This window comes from Thermobia domestica, chromosome 5 (genome assembly GCF_964235325.1).
Source record: "Thermobia domestica chromosome 5, izTheDome1.hap1.1, whole genome shotgun sequence".
Lineage (NCBI taxonomy): Eukaryota > Metazoa > Arthropoda > Insecta > Zygentoma > Lepismatidae > Thermobia > Thermobia domestica.
In genome coordinates, this window is record NC_137458.1 from 121,701,064 (window position 1) to 121,724,963 (window position 23,900).

General features: G+C 35.8%; 1 protein-coding gene across 2 annotated transcripts in view; it reads right to left on the reverse strand.

The window, feature by feature from the left end:
- The window catches only part of Ino80 (chromatin-remodeling ATPase INO80), a 196,354-nt gene that overhangs the window by 64,684 nt on the left and 107,770 nt on the right, over positions 1 to 23,900 (reverse strand). For both annotated transcript variants that reach the window (XM_081759007.1, XM_081759006.1), the window contains exons 23-28: positions 23,079 to 23,173; positions 17,156 to 17,228; positions 9,322 to 9,480; positions 8,863 to 8,965; positions 6,669 to 6,769; positions 2,701 to 2,793 (exon numbers count right to left, since the gene is read on the reverse strand). In XM_081759007.1, coding sequence (XP_081615133.1) covers positions 2,701 to 2,793; positions 6,669 to 6,769; positions 8,863 to 8,965; positions 9,322 to 9,480; positions 17,156 to 17,228; positions 23,079 to 23,173 — 624 coding nt within the window. The remainder of the gene's footprint in view (positions 1 to 2,700; positions 2,794 to 6,668; positions 6,770 to 8,862; positions 8,966 to 9,321; positions 9,481 to 17,155; positions 17,229 to 23,078; positions 23,174 to 23,900) is intronic.

Genomic DNA, 23,900 nt, shown 5'->3' on the forward strand with positions numbered 1-23,900 from the left:
AATTTCGTTTTCTCTACAGGAAGCTACAGTAATCTTTGTTGATGTCGAGATGACAAGAAAGAGGCATAAAAACACACACGCCTGACTCCAATATTACAAAACTGTTGTCTGGTGGGTAGTGTGGTCAAATACATACTTTATTTAATTCGAAGACATGGAAGATAAACTTACTTTCAGTCTTCTGACCAGATAATCTGGTACTGGAAATTAAACTTAAGATTTTCAAACAAAATGGTCCCGGGTAGCCCCACGGAGGGGAAAGTTGGGTCCTCGGACCCACTACTCTATTTTCTAAGCTATTTATAAAATATGCTTTTTATATTACTGTGTCAAATTATCTAAATAACCGTAACTAACAAATAACTAACAAAAGAACAACTTGCTGAAAACATGTTATTGATTTTTTTAACAGAAACTCCTTGTGGGTTCGAGACACCCCCCCACTCCATGGGATTCCAAGGCTTAACCATTCCACGAGAAGCAATGAACAATGATTGTTTTATGAAATGAAATGAAATCTTTAAGTTTTACGTCCCACGATTATGCCGGTTAGGCTAAAGGAGACGGTGATGATGAGAAATGAATGAAATGCTGGAATGAAGAAAGTGGGAGGGAACGGGCGAACATCGAGAAAACCCACGCACACGGCGTTTGTCCACCACAAAGTCCATACGGCGCGATCTGGGATCGAACTAGGGACCCCAAGCACCGGAGGTGAACACTCTACCACTGAGCCACCGCGCCCCCAAAATGATTGTTTTAATCTGCAATTTCGTTACTTAGATTTACTGCGAACAAATTATAATATTTGCTAAATTAAAGTAAAATACGAAGTCTGTCCAGAAAGGAAACGAAATTCTTTTAAGTTTTACGTCCCACAGTTATGCAGGGTAGGCTAAAGGAGACGGTGATGATGAGAAATGAATGAATTGGTGGAATGAAGAAAGAGGGAGGAAACGGGAGAATATCGAGAAAACCCACGCACACGGCGTTTGTCCATCACAAAGTTCACTTGGCGCGAGCTGGGATCGAACCAAGAACACTATGCACCAGAGGTAAACGCTCTACCACTGAGCCACCGCGGGCTCAGAAGACGAATTTGTAAAAATGGTGCTTACCGTCTGTGGAAGTTTTTCAGTTTTATATCCTTCAAAACAATTCCCTCCACTATTAATATATCATTCCCAGCGTGTCTTGGAGATCTCGTTATCTCTTCTACGCATTGGAAACGTCGTCCTTTCAGGGTAGATTTCTAGGGGAATTACGAAGAAGTTTTCAGGTGCCAAAATTAGATGGGTAGGGTGGTTGGGGAACAACAGTCCAATTACTCTTCGTCAAAAATTTCCTAATGAGGAATTCCGAATAGCTAGGAGCACTGCCATGATGCAGCCATATTCCATTTTTCAAAGCTTCCGGTCTCTTCTTCCTCACAAATCCCTCAAACGACTCATCATCTCTTAATAATATTCTTTATTGATGGGCTGACCACGTGGGATGAGTTCATAACGACCACCATCACATAAATCAAAGAAAGGTTTTCCCACCCACTGGGATAACTGTTTGTTTCAACGTCACAACCACAGACCAAAATCTCGTCATCTGTTATGTTTTCCGAGAAGCTATTGTCTTCGTTTGCACGGTTCAAAAGATCTTTACAGATTTCTTCACGTTTCTTTTTATTTATTTGTGGCAACGAGGAACGAATTTTACAGCAACATGATGTATGTTTTTCAACTAAAACCACATGCCAGGCCGACTTACTGATTTCTACTTCTTCAGCGATTTCGCGAACGGCCAAACGACGATTTTCCCGTATGATATCATGCACTTTCTGAGCGTGAACGCCATCACATGATGGGTTCTACGGTTTGGCTCGGCTTCAATGGATGTTCTTCCTGCTTTGAAAAACTAAAACACTCATAATATTGGCTCGGCTCACACATTTTTCCCGGACACTTCCAGCAGTATTTTCAGTTTCTGAAGGTCTTGCTCAATTTGAAACAAAATTTGATTCAAACACACTGCTCTTCCAACAACTAATTTTCGTAATACCACAAGAGAGCCACAAATACAGAACACAATTTTTCTCCAATGCTTAAAATGCTTGGGAAGAATGTCACTATACAGAACTGGCAAGCAGAAAGTCAAGAACAGTTTCGTTGTAAGTTCGTTTCTTTCTTGACAGGCCTCGTAAAAATGAAAGAAAAGATTAAAATACATTTTTCTACTCATGTATCATAAACACAGAAAAAAGGATGGTAACCAGTCAAACTTGTATCTGACAACAGGTAAAAAACCGCATAAACGTGGTCCTCTGCGCAGAAGCAGACACCTGTAAATAGGTTCAAAGATGATCTTTCAAGCATTATCTGTGTTTGACATTCTTCCACGAGTTCTTTTCTTCACGTTTCTCATAGAAGGGACGGAGCAAAAAGTATCTTTCCAAATAGAGCAATAGTTATTTCTGGGTAATATTAATATTAAATGTGTTTTTCAAATTCCGTATTTTATCAGGGTTACTTTTTCAATAATAACGAATTACAATGCACTTTTTATTCTTTTATACGGTGATCTCTTTATCTTACCTTAGGTTCCTCTTCTTTTCGCTGTAGTGCTCGCTTACTTTCCTAAACATTATACATAAATATTAAAATTGGAACATTTCACAAACATTTTAAACAGAATATAAAATATACTCACCTCACTCTGACTTGGACTGGCAGGAGCTGAATCTACACTTAGTAAAGAGTCACCATCTTGGCCGTCTTCCAAACGAGGATGTTTGGTATCACGCTGAAAAGATCAAAAGAATAACAAATTTGCAGGTAAAATTTCGGACAAAGGAAGATAAACATGGTAGAGATGAGTTTTCATAACATCATAAAATGGCCAAGAACTGAAAAACAAGAAAAAAGCAGTACAACTTTGATATTAAACGAAATGGGCACTAGTGAAGAAGGGAACAGTACACACAAAAAGAACAAAAAGCATCAGTGTTGTACAGTTGATTGGCTAAATTGGAATTTATAGTCCCTTTTCAGCACCAAAACCATGAGACGTGAACCTACATCTTAACGTAGAATCCAAAGTATATGAGCTCCACCGGGAATCGAACCCCGGTCTCCTGCACCGAAGGCGCGTAAGCTAATTCATGATTCGGAAAAATGAGTAATGACAAATTAGCTTGATACATGCCAGAGTGAAAATGATTTAAGGAATTACAAAATAATAATAATATGACGAAGAAGATTGGAAACTTGAGGATTTAAGACTGAAAGAAGTTTCATATAAGAAAATATAAATGAAAGCTGGTATCCATATAGTGATATACTGGGGAAACTAGAATATTAATTAAACGGAAATTCAGAAAGACATGTGTGAATTGCTATTCAAGCTGCTGCTGCTGTAGGTATCAACTGGGTTATTAACCCATAAGTAGGTGCGTTGGGGTATGACGTACCCTACTCTTAGTATTTACAATGTGGCAACACTGTGTAGGTTCTGAACTTCTGCTGGAAGTATTTGTCTATTGTCATCTGACAGTTGAGCTGATGCAATCCAGTTTGTTTGTAAGAGATTGATTGGCTACAGTTATTGGTTGATCGCAAGTGAATGCGAATGGGGAACATTGTACCCCGCGCGCCTGGTAACGTACGTAATCTTTATGGTTTCGAAGAACAAAATTACACTTTGACTGCGTGGACATTGAGTGTTTTTCAATTTTGTGTTGTTTACTTTATGAAAATGTAACTGAAGAAATTTAAAATTGCTAGACGAAGTATCGGAAGAAGAAGTCGTAGACAGTGGGAAATCCGATGAGGAAAATGAGAAAATAGAAGATCATAATGCTAACTCTGATCAAGATTGTGTTACAGATGTGAAGGGGAAAGAAGTGTAAGTTCTGGCTCAGATGACTATTTTATTTGATGAAACAATATATGTAAAAATGGAGAAAAACTTGTTTTCGTTATACAGTAGAGCGTCGATTATCCGAACATCGGTCAACCGAACGACCGCTTAACCGAACTGTGTACTCGCTCGCACCTGTTACTCTCCCATCCTACCGTCCATCATCCCCCTCACTCTCAAACCAAGTTTCCCACAGTAGTCGACGCACTGAGCCACCGCTGGCGGAACATTGCTTCTAATGGGGCCTTCATAAGGCGCTGCTGACCGGCCAAGCCGCTAGTCGCTGTGTTTCAACAATTAGCACACTTCTTTTTATGAATAAATTTACTGTACAGTACTTCTTTTTGGCAAATAAACATGTACAGTTCGATTATCTGAACAAACCAGTTTTCCGAACACCCATGTCCCCCAATTACTTCGGATAATCGACGCTCTACTGTATCTATCTATCTATCTATAAACCCACGAAGCAAAAAATATTGTAAAAATATTTCCTGGTAAAAAACATATTGTCAAAAATTTGAGAGATGAAATATTAGCCTTCTACTGTCTCTGAAGATTAACTATATAGAGAACAACAGGGGTGCACAACTTCAGTACATTATTTTAATTATACTTTTTACTAGAAGGACATATAGACATCAACTACCAAATTGAATATAAATAAAAAGAAATAAGTGACGTGAAATCGACAAAAGCGAAGAATAAATATTGATATACACTCATGTCCAAAATTATTGTCGCATGTCTAAATATGTTGTTGTTGGAATATAATTTGATAACGAATTCGCCCGGTATTTCTCATAATGTTAGTATGTGTACAATCGGCAAATACATGTCTGTGGCAAATTTCATATCAAAAGAGCAGTAAATAAGAACAATAAAACGAAAGTAACACTTTCTTGTCCATTTAGCAACTTTTTGTTTTACTCATCCTAATTTTCGTATTTATAATTCTTTTTCTATGAAATTTACCACAAATACATATTTCCCGATTATATACATAGTATCAGTATTAAAAGTACCCTGCAAAATCATCATCAAATTATATTTTTACAACAAGATAATTATAGATATGCGACAATCATTTTGGGCATGAGTGTACATAAATTGCTGTCCTCAAAAATTTCATATTTCAAAAGTTACAATAAATTCAATGTAGTTGGCAACCCTGGGTTTATCAATAGCGTTAGATAGTAAGATTAATTAATGTGATTTCTACTATAACACTAACTTGCATCATAACGATATTAAAATACAACTGTTGCACGAGAATGTGAAATGATATAAAACGGAGTGAAATTATCTGGCAACTCTGATTGTAATCCCCTATTATAATCCTCTGATTATATATAACTTCTCTCAGCCTTGATCCATCGTACATCAGCCCACTACGTAGCACATCATTGTCAATGATCCCAGCAACCCTTTATGACACTGATATGTATTCTTATTATGGACCATTCTGGTTTTTATCCAAGAACATTGTTGAACTTCGCAAACATGCTTTAGGATACCTGACATAACACTGGCCCTTCAACTACATCCAGTACTGTAACTACTCTTACTTTACCGACCACTGGGACTGGATACCTCTACAATGGTTACAACTACGAATATGCAGACCCTTCTAGTGCATAAGCATGCTCATTTGTTTATTGAAGTTTAGCGTCCCTTTTTAGCATGACTTTATGAGATGTGGATCTATAGTCTAAGGTAGAGTCCGAACCACAGAGCTACATTCAACGTTCTCCCATCAGAAATCAATCCCGGGACCCCGTTGAACCCAGGGCGCGTGCTAGGCACTAGACCAGTGAGAACAGTTAACAAGCATGTTCATACTCGTTTCTCGAGAATTTGCCAGGAATTTACAGCCCATGTAGAAACGCGAAACACCACTGACCGACTTGATCACTGTATCATTTTAACTTTTTGATCAAATGAGATTAAATTTTGCATAATAATTAATCCTCCCAGGAAAAAAAAATGAGACTAAGGTCAATTCTTTTAAGCCACTGGACGTAGGAGCATGAAATTTGATAAAAGGCGCTTTGTAATACAGAACTGGATGATACTGGACATATTCAATGTGGCAGACACAGGGGGTAGAAAAGAGATTTATTTATCTTCATGTGTTGCAATTTTACGCACAACTACTTATGATTTTCATTTTCTTCTTCTTTTTTTTTATTACAATAGATCACTAATCACAGATGGTTTATATCATACTTACTATTTGAAAATTAAATTCCTTAAAGAGGGGTTGCGGTATAAAAACAATGAACGACAAATAAATAAATAAAATGTTTGCTGTGTCTTTTGGGTTCGTCTACAGTTTCCACACCCAAGAAATCGATTTCGATTGGTCTCGGCTTGAGAAAAAAAAGTTATTTGAACGAAAATATGAGAAAACTCTTTTAGGAGGAGGTAGACAAATAGTTTTCATATATGATATGCTGGATTTATAACTTGCGGAAGAGAAAAATCTCAATTTTTGGACAAATTATTTACAGTCGACTTTTTGGGATTGGGAATGTACAACTGCAGTGAATTTGAACATATGACAATAACTTTCTAAATCAGAAGCCAATAAGTTTTATATGTATAGAATTTAATCCCTCATCGTGTGAAGAAAAAGAGCTTCTGCTAGTACATACACGAAAATAACCCAAGTTTTCGCCTATAAATATTTTTAAAAAATCAGTATAATATATATATATATATATATATATATATATGTAACAAATTGTTTTACTTACTTTCAATTGATGTTGCTTTCTCTTTCTTCCTTTATCTCTTTCTCGGTATACATCAGCTCGAGTTTCCTCTTGTTGGCGACGTTCGGCTTGTCTTTGTCGATCTGATAAAGGAAAAGAAAGCGTTAATACTGGTACCCTTAGTCATACAATTGAGTCTGTATTAAAACTGTTCTAACCACAGTAAACTGTTCGAGTTTCAGTATTACGATTCACTGTCCGTAGTGTCTGTATGGAAGCTGATATATCGGCATCAATATAGCTGTATGAGGAAATATTTTAATTTTCTTTACAGGTAATGGATAAAATTGTGGAAGTAAGTGAAAAGACAATAATTTTCAAGATCATTTTTGAAGTACAATTAATTATAGGATTTTGAACACAATTTCGTACTTTATGGTCTTTATGAAATCATTGGGCAATACAGAAGTTACAAAACGGGGATATATTAAAAATGATATAGAAGGACGTTACTGTTTCAACCTTGCAAATCTGGCTTTACTTCAATTTGATTGGATGGTTCACTGAACAAAGAAGTGCAGTGATAGCGTAGTCGGTAAGGCGTCTACCTGCCAATTCGTAAAGGTGGGAAATTTATCTCGTTCTATCCTCGCTCCAATGCGACTCTGCGATTCACCCAGCCTCTTTAAAATGACTATTTGGGGACATACAAGAGGCTGAAGCGTGGTGCAGAGTTAGTGTAACTCCGTGAGTGGTGAAGACAAGAAAGTGTGAAGCTTTTACCTCCCACACAACACTTTTCCTTCATGACCTATTCCTAAAAAGATACCTTTATTTTAATATTTACGAACTAAAATAAAGTATTTACAAACAAAGGATTTTTGACACCGAAGATATTAAAAATTATCATTAATTATAATAATTATCAAAGAGAAATATTCACTCAAATATATACTTCATACATATTAGCATCAAATCTAATTTCGTATTACATTGCAATGAATATTCTTACCTTCATATTAATGATAAAACAGACAAATTAATATTGATAGCAATGTTATTTCACCCCGCATTAATATATAAAGCAATATAGGTTGTTTCCTGATATATAAATTATTAAGTTCGTAGACATACGAAAGATTGCGTAACGGAATCATTCTAGATTCCGGAGCTACTATTTAATGACTCATGAACAAAAATATAATTGAGCCACATTTTTGTATAAACTAAATAATCATGAACTGCATTATTTGCCGGGCGTAGCGACACTAGTTAGTGGTCAAAAAAGGAAGTTCTTGTTCCTTTCATCTATTGGATGTAGGCGGGCTACGTTCTTTCAACCAATGCAAATGCGAAGAGGCTAATTTGTATTCTTAAGAATAAGGCAACCAAAGCTGTTGACAATAAAGCAACAACGAAAGCGCGGGTGATTTAGTGTCTTTGGTTGGCTACCATGTCGTGTTATGGAGTAACAAATTTTTGCTGTTATTTTTTAACAATAACTATTAAACATACTGAAGTTAACAAAAATGTAAAGCAATACAACCTAATTCACACATATTTATCTAAGATAATATCACACTTTGCTTGTAGTGTTTATTTTACCTGTGAATTTGAGTGATTATGAAAAGTCTAATAACTGACAAAATTAAGTTACGCAGGTGAAATTTCAACGCTTTGTTCGTATTGTGAATAAAGTTTCATAATTCTCAATTTGTATTGGTATACAAATATCTAAAGTGGAGAAATTTGAGATATGCAAGGAGCGTTGGACAGTAAGTTTCATAGTAGACGAATCGAGCCCATTTTCTATTGTTCACTTCTCATTTGTAATGCTCACATGGCTTTTTGTCTTCAGTTTGTATTCTTATGTACTGTCATGTGGAAAGAGAGGTCCTTCGATTCATTTTTTACTCCAGAGGACGCGTACTTTGGCAAGTTACTACTACGTAACTTCAAAGACTGCCGAACACAAGTATTACAGCAGAACCTAAAATCTAATGCAACGTTCTTAAATACAACTTACAACAATCATAAGTAAACTAGTAATTTTATATCTATATTTCAAAGTTCTGTTTTAAAAAAAGTTAGTCTTATTGCGGTCTTTTAAATTTGTAAACTTCATTACACACGTTTCATTAAGGTTTGCTTCGTGACTGATTGTTAAAGTTTTAACTTCGTTTCGTAAAAATGAAAGGCCTTTCCCTATAGCATATAATTTAAAAGTTGCACTTACATTTCTTTTCGATTTCCTCGTCGTCTAGCAGCAATGATACTACTTCCTTTGGTTTCAGAGTATCAGGCTTAAAATTGCCACCACTAATAACCATACGTTGAATCTGAAAAGAAAAATTATGAATATTATAAGTCTATTTTGGAACACCAACAATGAAATATAAGAATTTTACAAATTATAATAATTACACAAAATTATCACTATTACATATAATAATTCATATTATCGTCAATTATATCATGCGAATCAGTTTTATATAGTTACAAAATTCAATCTTTTGAATTAGTTATGTTTTTTTATTTTCTAATGTTTCGTCAAAATTTGAGTATTTTATTTACTTTCATTGACTACAACATTTCCGTAATTACTATTCTTTTAGACATTTACTTTCAACTCGCATTATGAAGCGAATAATATACAAAATAGAAATAAGTTAAGTAATCTAAAACTTCGTCATACCTCACTTTTTTCCCGTGCTCGCTGCAATATACGTTCCTCAATTGTTCCTTTACAGATCAGACGGTACACTGTTACTTGTTTCGTCTGTCCAAGCCGATGTGCCCTATCCATAGCCTGCTGATCTACGGTAGGATTCCAATCACTATCATAAAATATAACCTGAAAAAATATACTAAGTAATAATATCATGCAGATATATTTAAATGCATTAAAAGTTTAAACGAAATGTAAAATGTAACGAATGAGGATTAATATGACTCATTTTTGATCCATAACTTTTTTTTTTTTTAAAAAAAAAAACTTTTTAGTTTTTGAACACTTTCGTTATTCTTTTAATAAATGCAGAATATGTACTTTATGGATGCATACGTAGAATATTTGTGTTCAAAGTTGTTTTTCCTTCTTTTTTCTCAGTTTTCATATATTTTAGGTGGTTGTTTTTACACTTCATAGTTTTTGAAAATCTTGCGGACTAATTGCACCACGGAGATTTTTACATATTTAATATCCTACCAATAGAGAAGTTGTATTTAGAAGTTCACTTCGTTATCATTCCAAACGTACGAGAAATAATGTACGCGAATATTGGATGTGATATCGTTGCACGAAGGTTCGATTTAAACAGCTTCACTTTAACATGTTTTAATATACTCACATTAAAACAGTTCTTTGTAAAATGATTGGATATGTGCCTTTATCTTGCCACTACCAAAAACAATGATACTAACAATTTAATCTATAATGAAAAGAGGTCCCCATTTTATCAGAGATTGTTTTATGTAAGACAACACAATTGTTACTGACCACTGTTTCAAAGACTCCTTGTCAATGTATGACCGTTCTTTTATAAACAAGTAGAAGCAATCATCAAAAAGCTTATTCGACAAAGCTTGTTGGGCTGTAGAGGCTGTTAATGTAAAGATTGAACACTGGAAGGTCTTGGGCAATATTACACCAAATGTTCAAATTCCGTTTTTAGCCATCACGTTAGGATAGTACGAGCGTTAAGATGTTTTTCATCCTTTTCGGGTGCACAATACTAATGAAGAATGAAATTAAATTTATGGTTTTACGTCCCTTTCAGGCTAAAAAAGACGGGTTAATTAACTGAATGATTACAAATAATTAGCGGCATGAGCATGTGGGAGGAATCTGGAGAACTTCGAGAAAACACACGGACACGATGTTCTCCACCTCAAATGGAACTCATAGCATGGGTCGAACCAGGAAGCCTTCGCACCCGAAGTGAGCGCTCTACCACTGAGCCATCCTGCCCCCAATAATTGAAGATAACGAGATAATTGCTGAAAGGATGTGCTCCAAATATCAATCATCATTAATGTCCTAAATGTTTTGCAGCATAAAATTGAATCTATCAACTGGCTTGAAAAGAAAGCTATTTAGGCAAAGCTGACAGAATCCAAACTTAATGATTTTCTGCATCGTCTCTGAACGAGTTAAAGACGGATAATACGTGACATACATCAATTAAAGTAATCCCAGTTGCACACAGAAGAACATGTGGATGCATTGTATTTCCTTTATATTTATGTCATATTGATTGGGTTATTAACAGTACAGATTCATTCCTGATACTCAAGCTCTACGATTTACACGGTTTGTATTGAAATAGCTCAAAGCAACATTGCTTCTGATATAAATAGTACTGCCAATAAAAATTAGAGCGACAGTATTAGAAAGTTGCACGCATACTGCGTCAGTTTCAGTGTCTATCATTTGGGCGCCATCTTGAGAAGAAACTAAACTCTCAGTGTAGAACATCCGGGACAATCGTCAATATTTCAGGACATTGCAGAAGACTGGAGAGAAAGTGTGCAAGAAGACATCGAGGACGAGAGAAATGGGTTGAGTTGAGTTGAGTTTAACGTCCCGTTCAGCAGCGAGGCTATATGAGACGTGGACCTACTGATTAACGTGGAATCCGAACCACATGAGCTCCCGCCGGGAATCGAACCCGGATCTCCCACACCAAAGGCGCGTACGCCAACCGCTTAGCCACGAAGGGACGAGAGAAATGGATCCAAAAAGAATACTTCTATTAAGGCCTGTTTTGCACACTTCAAACTAATATTCTGAAGAGAAATGGTTATTCACGCTCTCTTGTAATTATTTATTCTACTCACTTCTCTAATACTTTTTTTTTTATTATTATTTTGAAAGTATCATCAAGTGCAGTTTTAATTTTTCTCTGTCTCTAAGAATACACATATTTTGGGTAAAAAGTCTCATTTCGTACGTATCAAGGATTAAGCTCAACATTATTTAATATTTTAAAGATCGGAATATGGGCTAAAAATACGACTTATTAATCCTTTACTTTACAAAAACGAGAACTATTTGGTCTAGGAATTAATTCGTGCGGGTGGACAAGAGATGGCGCAACGAACGGAGCGTCCCACAGTTCCGTGTATCCACACACGTGTTGCAAACCCCTGTCATCGCGTATCGTTCGTAGTATAGGGCAGTGGATTAAAGCGTCAACAACACCAGTTTGTAGTTAAGTGAACATGGCGCAATTTGTGCCTGATAAAGTGTTTTTGCGGGGTGTCCTGCTGCATTACTTTAACATGCAGAAAAGTGCGACTGAAAGTCATCGTATTTTGGTGGAAGTGTATGGTGACCATGCTCTAGCTGAGCGAACGTGTCAGAAGTGGTTTGCACGGTTTAGAAGTGGTGATTTCGGCTTGGCAGACCAAGAGCGAGCTGGACAGCCAAAAAAATTTCAAGACGAAGAATTGACAGCATTGCTCGAGCAGGATTCGTGTCAAACGCAGGAACAACTTGCAGCAGCATTAGGCGTTGATCAAACAACAGTCTCCAAACGCTTGAAAGCCATGGGAATGATTCAAAAGATGTCACATTGGGTTCCACATGAATTGAAAGACAGAGACGTTGAAAGACGAAAAACCATTTGCGAATTGCTGCTTCAACGACAGAGCAGAAAGGGGTTTCTGCATCGAATTATTACGGGTGATGAGAAGTGGATCCATTACGAGAACCCTAAACGAAAAAAGGCCTGGGTGAAACCAAGTGAACCAGGTCCATCACAACCAAAACGAGATATTCACTGTGCAAAGGTTATGCTGTGCATATGGTGGGATATGAAAGGTGTGGTGTACTATGAGCTGCTGCAACCGGGTGAAACTATGAATGGAGAACGTTATCGACGACAATTAATGCGTTTGAAGCAAGCTCTGGCCAGAACACGATCAGAATGGGAGAACAGACATGATAAACTTATTGTTCAACATGATAACGCTCGCCCACATGTCGCAAAACCGGTCAAAACCTATTTAAAAAATGTCGGATGGGAAGTTTTACCCCACCCGCCGTATTCACTAAACGTTGCTCCTTCGGACTACTACTTGTTCGATTGCATGAACAACGATTTGATTGGACAGCGGTTTACTTCTTCAGAAGATATCGAAACATGGGTCTCTGACTGGATCGCTTCCAAGGATGAGGACTTCTTTCGCCACGGAATCCGTACATTGCCTGACAGATGGGCGAAAGTGGTGGCTAGCGATGGACAATATTTTTCTTAAGGTATTTATGTATTTTGTGTTTGTACTACAGCTTCAATGTGTGCGTACCAACCGCACGAATTAATTCCTAGACCAAATAATATTACATCAAATTACCACTGCACATGGATGGCTGTTAATATTCACCCAATAACAAAAAACAGACCTCATCATCCCTCCATCTGAAACTTTCAATATTACGTTTCAAGTTAAAGCGGGACTTTCTTCTTCAATTGTCAATCCGTGGTTTACAGCACTCTCCACACCTCGCTATCTTCTACTAGCCTCTTCATGGTCGAATAGTTGGGGCAGTCAATGTCCTCCATTACTTGCTTGCTTCAAGAGTACTAACTGTGGTCAGCTCCTAACATTTCTACCTTCGACTGTAACCTTGACGATACTTTTAGTTAAGTCCATCGTGTCTCAGAAGGTGACCTATCCAGGTGTTTCTTTTCTTTAGTGTTTCCCACAAGCACGGACCGCATTATGGTATGTTACGGAAAGTAAATAGGAGGGTACGAATAATTACAAGTAAAACCATATCCAGTTCTCAGTGTAAAAACTCCTTGAAATGTAATAAGATAATTACACATAGGCCGCGACTGACAGTTTTGTTGTAGTTTTTCTTCTTTATAATTTTCCTTGAAGCAATTACTACTTATATCATTATCATGTCTCTTGCATTTCGATCCTGATTATAGATTTCGTCAAACATAGGAAGTGTGTCAATAATTTAGCTACTGACAGCTCTCATTCTAAACAATATGGAAGGAACTTACGGCTAAGTATGTTTTACTTACAGTTTTCTTTAGAGCTATACCAAGTTAATTCTCGTTCACTCAGTACCTTATGATGTTGAATATCCGTGCTTTTCACGACGCCATAGGAATAAATCTACAATATCTATTATTATTTCTAAGACTAAGATGTACTCGATGAATTCGAATAGTTAATATAATTTTTGAGCTTACACAGGGGTGCCCACAAGGGGGGGGGGCTATGACGCAAAGTGCGTCATTGAAATATTTGGGGGGGTAAAATCTACATAAATATGTTTGAGAGGATGTAAAAATTAATCGAAAATATTTTTTTTTCATGGAAGAACACCTACAGATAGGCAATTGAGGGGGGGTACGTCATGGACATGAGGGGGGGGGGCACCACTGACTTACAGACCAGTGACTAAATAAAATAAGTAAATACTAACAGATTACGAATACGCTATTTTCCACTGTTATCGTAACATCTTATTTAAATAAAATAAGCAATAGTTTTAATCAACAAAGAAATCGAATAAACTCTACAATTGCATTTAATTAAAAACCTCTAGAAATTATAACAATGAATAGACTTTACGTAGCAACAGTTTTTCATGGAAATATTCACAACAGCGTATACGCTAACAAGAACGTCGTGAATGTTAGTTAAAGATGATAAGGTGGTAACTAATGGAGTTATAAAACTTAACAATTTAGTATTATCTGGATCCAGGTTAACAAATTATCTAATATTGAAAACAACCTTTTCCATCGTTGAAGCTGGTAAGTACAGTTGTACACATTTTACTGTAAATACTAGAGTTATACTGGGAAAGAGAAGAGAAATGTCGAGAATTAAGAGAATAGGTATACTTTGTTTTTTGTGTTTGGTTTTTGTAAATAATATTTTTTAGTCAAGTTTTTCATGGTCAAAAACTGAAATAATATCTACCTAGTTAAAGCAGCTACTCTCTGCATTCCATATATATTTTTAACTTTACTCAGGCGAAGATCAAATTTCACGGCGAAGGTAGTCAAATAGCTCTAATTTGAAGTTAGCAGCAAGAAGATTTGTTCAAATGGATATACATGATTTATATATTGATCACCGAGAATGTACATTCTTTCGGATATCGTGTGAACAAGCAATAATTGTCAACATGTCTGTTTGTAATGTCATATGCCTAACAAATTTGGTCTGGTCAACCTATTTTTTTTCGTGTAGGAAATCAAAGATGACAACACTGTCCTATTTTTACATTCCATACAATACCAACACATCTAGGACATCTCTGAAAAGAAGATTGTTTGCATGGATTTATTTTATTATTTATTTTTACTAGACTTCATTTAAAGGTATGTGGTAAATATTCCATTATACTACTTATGAAACACTGGTGATCGAGATACCTTCTGGACCTGCTGTACGGTTACATTGTGTATCATATCTAGGTCTGGACCCACACGCAGAAGATGTAACAAACAACTTGATATATTCAACTGCAGACACCGCACAATTAGAATTCTTTCTTTTTAGGAATAAACACAATCTCAAATAGCAACCTGCATTTTTATATCCATCGAACCATTGAGAGGATATCTAAGCTTGTTACGCAACACCGAATTGACATTACATATAGTGATCAGATGCACCAAGCCATCCTATTTTCTCGTAAAAGACACAGACAAGTCAACTTACAATTGTAAAATATCTCTCCCAGTTTACAGAATGAGATGGAATTTCCAGAATTGCCCGTAGATTATTATTATTATTATTATATTTAAAATTTAACAATCAAATATATAATGAAAATTTAAAATGAAACAGTAAATATCTATTCTTCGGTACTTTGTTCCCATAATTATTATTATTATTTTTGAAAACTGAAGTTCAGCTAAAGTTTAGTCGCAATTGAAAACAGTACATTCACCCCATTTCATACATTAGGATCAATAAAATTATAAGAAATAATGAGGTACCCTTGAAATAAATTTCACCATTTGCACTAGTTATTTACATTTTACATTACCTTCACTTGAAAAGAATACAATAGTTAGTCTATAACTGTCCAGATGACATGTATTTTCGATAGTGAAAGAATTATGCAAATTTCTTGAGCCAATTTGCAGGCTACTACGGACAAATAAATCTACACGCTCTTTCTCTGCAATAGAGAAGATGGTTTCAGTTTTATGATAACAAATTTGTACTCTCATCGCCTTAAAAAACAGCGGCTGTGATCGATATGCAAGCACTCCCTATCAGCTATAGGAAAGTTTCCACTGAAGAAGACTGGGTTGAAGCCAAATTTGATCAAGTCTGTTCCATTCCTGTTAACAAACTTTCCAAAGATCGAGTGTGAGTCGATTGTCTAATGCTCTTTCAACAATGGGAACCCGCAAAAATCCGTGAAGGAAGCATCAGTGAATTTCATGGTAATGTCTGTAAAGAACTTGCATAGATTCTAGTTTCACGTGCCATTCGCTCTATGTACGTTACCACTGACTTTGCCGTATGACAGTACGCTTTGTCTCTGTGAATAACAATTTGAGATACCTCACTGTCTTATGGAAATGAAATATCACGGCGGTATAGTGGATGGAAAATGTTCATCTGGTAATATGCTTCACTCTGCGTAGCTTAAGTAGAAGTAGACACCGTTATAGCGGTAAGCACCAATAACCATAAAGCCACGTGGAAAATTTTTCCGCACTTTCATGTACCCAGTCAGAATGATCTCTGGAATCACGGGGACGATAGAAGGCTGCTTTTTTCTTTTCTTTTCTTTTTTTTTAATGTCCCATGATTATGCATAGAGGCTAAGGTAGACGGTGATGATGAGATTGATGATAATGGTGAAATGATGAAAGTGGGAGGAAACGGAAAAACCTCTAGAAAACACACGCAAGTCCTCTTCGCAAGTCAACACACGACATTTTCAAACCATCCGCAATGACTTCTCGGACGTGTTCACGTATTCTGCTACCTAAGGTTCAAATTCATTACCATAAACAGGAAATGACGTTCAGTATTAGTACAAGTATGAATATGATTTTCAAGAAAATACATTGTAGTTATTTCGTTCCAAATTTTTTATACCATTTCATGTATTTTTTTTTCAGGCGTAAGTACAAAAAGAGACATATTCATTAAAACTTTCAATCATAACATACACGCCATTCAAGCGCGTTTCTGGTAAAAACAGCAACACTGCCGAATGAGTTTGCAGCATCAGTTGTGACTTTTAGCGAGAAGTTAAATCACACAACGCCCTGAAATTTTAGGAGCTTAAAGATGATTTGAATGAAAACTTAACAAAACAATGAAAAAAAAAAAAAAAAAAAAAAAAAAAAAAAAGGAAATGACGGAGAATCTACACAAATATCATACATCTAGAGAAGTCTTCCACCAAGCTCAAATGGTGAAATCCTAGAAAAACACCAACCCCATACTTCAGTCATAAACCTCTATTATTTATTCACTGAGGCTCGACGACAAAAATACTTATCAAGAAATGAGAAGTAACTTACTGTGTCTGCTGCTGTTAAATTGATTCCAAGACCTCCCGCACGTGTACTTAACAAGAATACAAAAATATCTGACCTAAAAAGAAAGGAACCTTTACATAGAATGTCAGAATAAGAATTTTTACAAAATTCATTTTGATATACATAATATTCGTAATAATAATGAATATAGTGCCCACCTATCAACAATAAAAATTATACAATATTCGTAATTATTGATTGACAGCTGTAAGTATGAGTACACAGATAATTTAAGAAATATATAAAAATGATGTATATGTTAGGTCATCGTAAAATAATATTGAAAAAAATCTTTAGTGAAATATGCTCCTAAGGTGACGGATGTTAAAACGAAGGGTGGAATGCAGATAATAGAAGCAAACTGTGGTGTCGCGAAAACCTCATGTACATTTGTTCACCTTGTATCAAACCAGAAACCCAATAAATTAGAAAAGACACACGTTTTACCATTGCGCACCATGTCCTCTGCTACTACGCGAGTAATGACTGTTGTGCATATTTGTGTTAGTGTTCCCTACTGAAGTTTTGATCTTTGAAACGTTTAATAGGTTTTTTTTTTTTTTTTTTTTTTTTTTTTTTTTTTTTTTTTTTTTTTTGTGGAAAACTTTAGTATATGGAAACAGGGTAGCGACAAAAATTACGGGAAAGAATTCCTTGACTTCTACTGATTTCCAAAAATTTTTTTGAATCCTTTCCTGTTATGTAATTAGCCATACATACTTTCCCATGCTGATGAAAAAACACGACCAAGGAAACATGGCAACGATGATACAAATTTTACTTAATCAACTAGAAAAATAAGATACAAAAACAAATACAACGTTTTTAAAAATGAAATTACAAAACACTTGCCTAATAAAAATTCCCGTACAAAGCAAGAAATTAAACATCTTTCCTGGAACTTGAATCGAAAGCATTTCTTTGAAAGCGAATAAACGATCTAAAGCTGTAAAATTCCCTCGACCCACCTATCACAAATAACGCGTGCACACTTGCTCCTTTGTGGTACTCCAGAAACGCACATTTAAGTCTCCAACAACTGAACTAGTTCAATTCTAAAGTATAGTGACCACCCACAAACTAAAATGTATGCTATGTTGCCACGTTGAAGCTGCATTTTCCCCGGCAATCTCACTATCTGAGAACATAAGTAATCTTTTTATGTCTTCAACAGCAATGAGCATTGATCTATGTCTTACATTTTGTATATGCCATAATAGTTCTGCATTTACAATGCTCTCTTACTAAGAATTCCTGTAAACTTGAACTGGAACTCGTACCTACTCGCAACGTAGAAACCACATTTGAGCACCCAACATGACCAGAAACACTTTAAGACAGAAACTGAATGACATTCAAAGTCAGAAGGTACCTTTCCCTTGATTTACAAAGGCACAATTTTTCCTAATATTGACATGGACGTGGTCATCTATATAGTGTTTAGTCTAATCGTTTAAACATTGTTAAGTTTCTATGAGATGAAAACTATGAACTAAAATACGTGAACAATGAAACACGATAGCGCGCTCAACACACGATAATAAAGGGTATACACTCATTCTGAAGTTGCTATTTATTATTTTTGGAATTTTTATAATAATGCCTTTATTACTTTATATTAACCATTAATTTAGCACATTTGGGTATTTACAAAATTCTATTTTCTAGTAACGAACTCTATCGTGAAAGTAGACTAAATTCCCTTATCAGAACGCAGTCGGTCAAAAGCTTATTCCTGAGAAAAATAAAATCGTGTCCTGGGAACATTATTTACATGTGTGAAAGAAAAAAATCTCTGCAAATTTGTAGTTCCCCAATTCCCAAAGGCACCCTACGGTTATTGATTAGGGTGGAACGAAAAAATCAAATTTTCGAGTATCGAATTCTAATAGGGCTCAAAAGTTGCGTATTCGAGTGCTAATCAATGGAAAAATAACGAAAAAAATCACACTTCGGATCTTTAGTTCGCGCAAACGGCCTAAGTTTGAAAAAATGACAGAAAACACCAAAATTTACCTTTACGCGAAAATATCAAATTTTTGAGTATCGAATTCTAAAAGGGCTCAAAAGTTGCGTATTTGCGTGCTAATCAATGGAAAAAATAACGAAAATAATCACACTTTCGATCTTCAGTTCGCACAAACGGCCTAAAACTTTAGAAAAATGACAAAAACACGAAAATTTACCCTTACACAAGGAATATACAGATTACTTTTATTTTATTTTTTCCAATTTCTATAGCGTCTATGTATCTTATTTTAGTTGTGTGAGGGTATGTTTGTTAATAATTGGTTAATGTGAGTGATTTTATACATTTTATTTTCATGATTTTGCATCTCTTTGCCAATTTGTCAACTTTTTTTTTTCTTCTTCATGAAATGGCCCAGAACTCATCATGAGGAGGTGGCTGCAATTCGAGTTCCACCCACATCCTACTGAACTCTTCTACCAATTAGGGTGCTAAATTATGTTGATTTAGTCAAGGACGTTGTCTTAAATTCAGATTTTTAATAAAATTTTGGCATTGTGAGTCTTGAGAGTAAATTTGCTTTAATGTAGCCATCTCTGTTTTCTTGTCCGAACACTTTTCCTGCAAACTCTGTGGCAAGTTTGACACATCTTTCAACTTCCTGAGTATGGCAAAAAACATTTAAGACCTCAAACTCATGACCAGATTTGTCATGCATAAATGATAAGATAGTTTCTGTTGTCAAGCTTTCGAGCAGTAGAGGAGGCGACTGCTTATATTTTCTCCAATCTATCACCTCACTATAGTCCGTGGCATCAAAATTTATTGGAGCTGCCACAAAAGTTCTAACAGATTTCAACTTCGGATCTTGATTTCTTACCTCTAGCACTCTCCCGTAACCCAACTCTCGTACGTGTTGTCTCTCATACACTGTCATAGCTTACAATATGTTCTTTGGATGACAGAAGAACGCGTTTCTCTAAATCACAGGATCGATAATTCTTTTAACGTTGTTTGGCAAATGTCTAATTGTTTGAACTACCTTCAAAATATGTTTAGGTTCATATTTCACTGACTGATATCTGTTTATGACGAAGCAGATAGGAACATATGTCTTTATGATGTAGTTTACAAGCACTTTGAATTCGTTTGTAGGATTTGTTTGAAAAACGTACAACCGTAAGACCAGGTTTGCACATGTCAGCCATCGGAAGTAACTAAGAGGTCTAGGATCTCTTATAGCCACATCTGGAGCACACTGCCCAGAACTGCTTTGAATTGTTCTGTTAGAACTTTTATGGCAACTTCAATAAATCTTGATGCCACAAACTACAGTGAGCTGCTATACTGGAGAAAATGTAAGCTATCATTCCCTCCAGTGTTCGAAAGCTTGACAACAGAAACTATCTTATCAACTTATGCATGAAAAATCTGCTCATGAGTTTGATGTCTTAAATATTCCATGCCCTACTCGGGAAGTCGAAAGGTCTGAAACTTGTTACGGAGTTTGCAGGAAAATTGTGGAGATAAGAAAACAGAGATGGCTACATTAGAGCAACTTTGTTCTCCAGACTCACAACGCCAAAATTTGATTAAAAAATCTGAATTTAGGACAACCTAGACTAAATCAACATATAGCACACCCTAATTGGTAGGAGAGTTGAGCAGGATGTAGGTGGAACTCGAATTGCAGCCACCTCCTCGTGATGAGTTCTGGGCCATTTCATGAAAGAAAGAAAGAAGGAAAGAAAAAAAGTTGACAAATGGGCGAAGAGCTGCAAAATCATTATGAAAATAAAATGTATAAAATCACTCACATTAACGAATTATTAACAAACATGTCCTCACACACACACACACAACTGAAATAAAGTACTTAGACGATAAAGAAACGAAGAAAAAAAAGTAATCTGTATATTCCTTGCGTAAAGGTAAATTTTCGTTGTTTTTTTTTATTTAAAAAAAATAGGCCATTTGCGCGAACTGAAGATCCAAATGTGATTATTTTCATTATTTTTCCATTGATTAACACACAAATACGCAACTTTTGAGCCCTTTTAGAATTCGATACTCAAAAATTTGATTTTTTTGCATAAAGGTAAATTTGGGTGTTTTCTGTCATTTTTTTTTCAAACTTTAGGCCGTATGCGCGAACTAAAGATCCGAAGTGTGACTTTCTTCGTTATTTTTCCATTGATAACAAATACGCAACAAATACGTTACAAGTACGCAACTTTGAGCCCTATCAGAATTAGATACTCAAAAATCTGATTCTTTCGCGTAAAGGTAAATTTAGTGTTTTTTTTTTTTTTGGGGGGGGGGGGGGTGGCACAAACGAAGCAAAGTATAATGCATAGAACTACAGAACGTAACTTTGTTACACATCGTTAGTGAAAAACACAGATAAAGATTTTAAGTTTGAAGCTGTCAATTAAAAAGCAAGCATCCAACCACATCTGAAATCGCCATAAAATTTTCATGTCAAATGTTTTTAAAATCTTACTCTTAGCAAACCGAAATTCCCTGACTTCTACCTGTCTTCTCAAATTTATTGACTTTTTCCGGTTTTCCAGATTTGTCGCCACTCTGGAAACATTTGTAAATAAACTGAAAAGCTATTAAACGAATTTTAAACGGTAAATATATAAAAGTATATTTATTAGTACAAACTTTCATAGAAATCGACGAGATTTGATATGCGCATGTCACAGATACGAATAACCAAGACATGATTGACTGTCCTCATATATTGAGATTAGCTTTACTGGAATACTACGAAATGGCTCGAAGCTCAAGTAACCCTTGTGGCTAAGTGGATAAGCACGTGCTTTCTGTACGCATGCACCCAAGTTCGATTTTTGATGAAGGCACCTGCCTCGTATATATACCAAAGTTAAAGTTCGGATCCCACTTTAAAACAGTAGGTCCTGTCTCATCAGGGTGTCGACTAAAATTTCAAAATGAAATTTCTTGACTTTCTCGTGACCTTTTCTTTACCAAACATAAAATTTCGTAATATTCTCAAGTGTTAATTTGGGTGTGGATTAGGCCGAATTTTCATACATGCGATAGAAGCATACTTTGGTTGCGATTTGGTAGCGTCTAAATCCGACCATAGACATTTTTGGTGGTGAATTTTGACGTTTTATGGAACAAAATTTTTCGGTCTGCACTTATATTTATAGATTAAAAAAAAAAAAAAAAAAAGTGTGACCCAAAAGCTACATTTCGTGACTTTTTCATGACTTTCGTAACTTTCCTGACCGATAGACACCCTGCTCATATAGCCTCGGTGTTGAAGAAAAACGTTACGTTCCAGACAATTAAATCAGAAGCTTAAACAAATAGAATAACAGTTTATCACGAAATTGAAACAATAATAGTTAACTAGACATCTACTTTTGAAATGAAATGAAATGAAATCTTTAAGTTTTACGTCCCAGGGCTATGCCGGTTGGGCTAAAGGAGACGGTGATGATGAGAGATGAGTGAAATGGTGGAATGAAGAAAGTGGGAGAACCCCGAGAAAACCCACGAGCACGGTGTTTGTCCACCACAAAGTTCACTTGGCGAGGGCTGGGATCGAACCCGGGACCCCAAGCACCAGAGGTGAACGCACATCTACTTTTGTGGATGGGAATATTTGCATAGGTATGACATTTAATATGATCATTAAAGAAGAAATAATTCTTAAAAACAAAGTATTTAGATCATATGTGAAGCAGAAGGCGATAATTTTTTAAAAATTTTAACATTTTGGAAAACTATTTAATAATAATAATAATAATAATAATAATAATAATAATAATAATAATAATAATAATAATAATAATAATAATAATAATAATAATAATAAACGATAACTGTTTAGTTAAAATGGAAAATATCGAATTTATCTTCAATAGTTACTGTTATGTTCGTCAATTTACTACATACCTCGCCTGAAAGTCTGCCACCATATCACGACGTTCTGAAATCTTGGACGATCCATCTAACCTCATATACGTGTGTTTCTTGTGCCACATGTATTCCTAAAATAAATATATGACATTTTTTTTAATTTCAGCACTCGTATATATGGTCAACAAGCACTTTTAATAACCATGAGTAATTTTTAAATATAATATGAAAACAATAAGCAAATACACTGACATATACACTAATCACTGTTACTATATTATAGTAATATACGGAAGGTTGTTCACTGCATATTCGACCATTTTCGATTTAGTGCTGTCACCTGGCGTATCATGCTTAAACTATCGGCTTGTTGGCGGGAGCAGTGTTGTGTCTGACCTTGTAGGTGCGTGAGTGTTATCAAATGGCGCTAAAAATCAACCGGTATTGGGAGGGTTATGTAATGGCCCTTTTCCGTGCTAAGTTTTCGTACGAACGCATTGTAAAACAGCGTCGGGAGAATGGGTTAAAACTCGAGGTGACGACTGTGAAAGTTATTGTGTTCCGTTACACACAACAGGCTCTCCTTGCGGAACATTTACCCACGAAAACCATCAGGAGAAGGGCTGCAATCAAAGTGACACTCGCAGTGCTGAGGGAGATCCGTCGATTGGCGTGCCAAGAAAATACTACGACACAACATGATATCGGCCTAGGATTCCACCTCGCACCATTAACAATGAACAAAACAATTCGCAAGTCCCTCAGGTTGAAGTGTGTGTGGAAGGCTCATATACATCATCTGCTTTCGCGTCACATTGCCGAACGTAAGATGCACTGCAGGAAACTGTATGAAAAGTG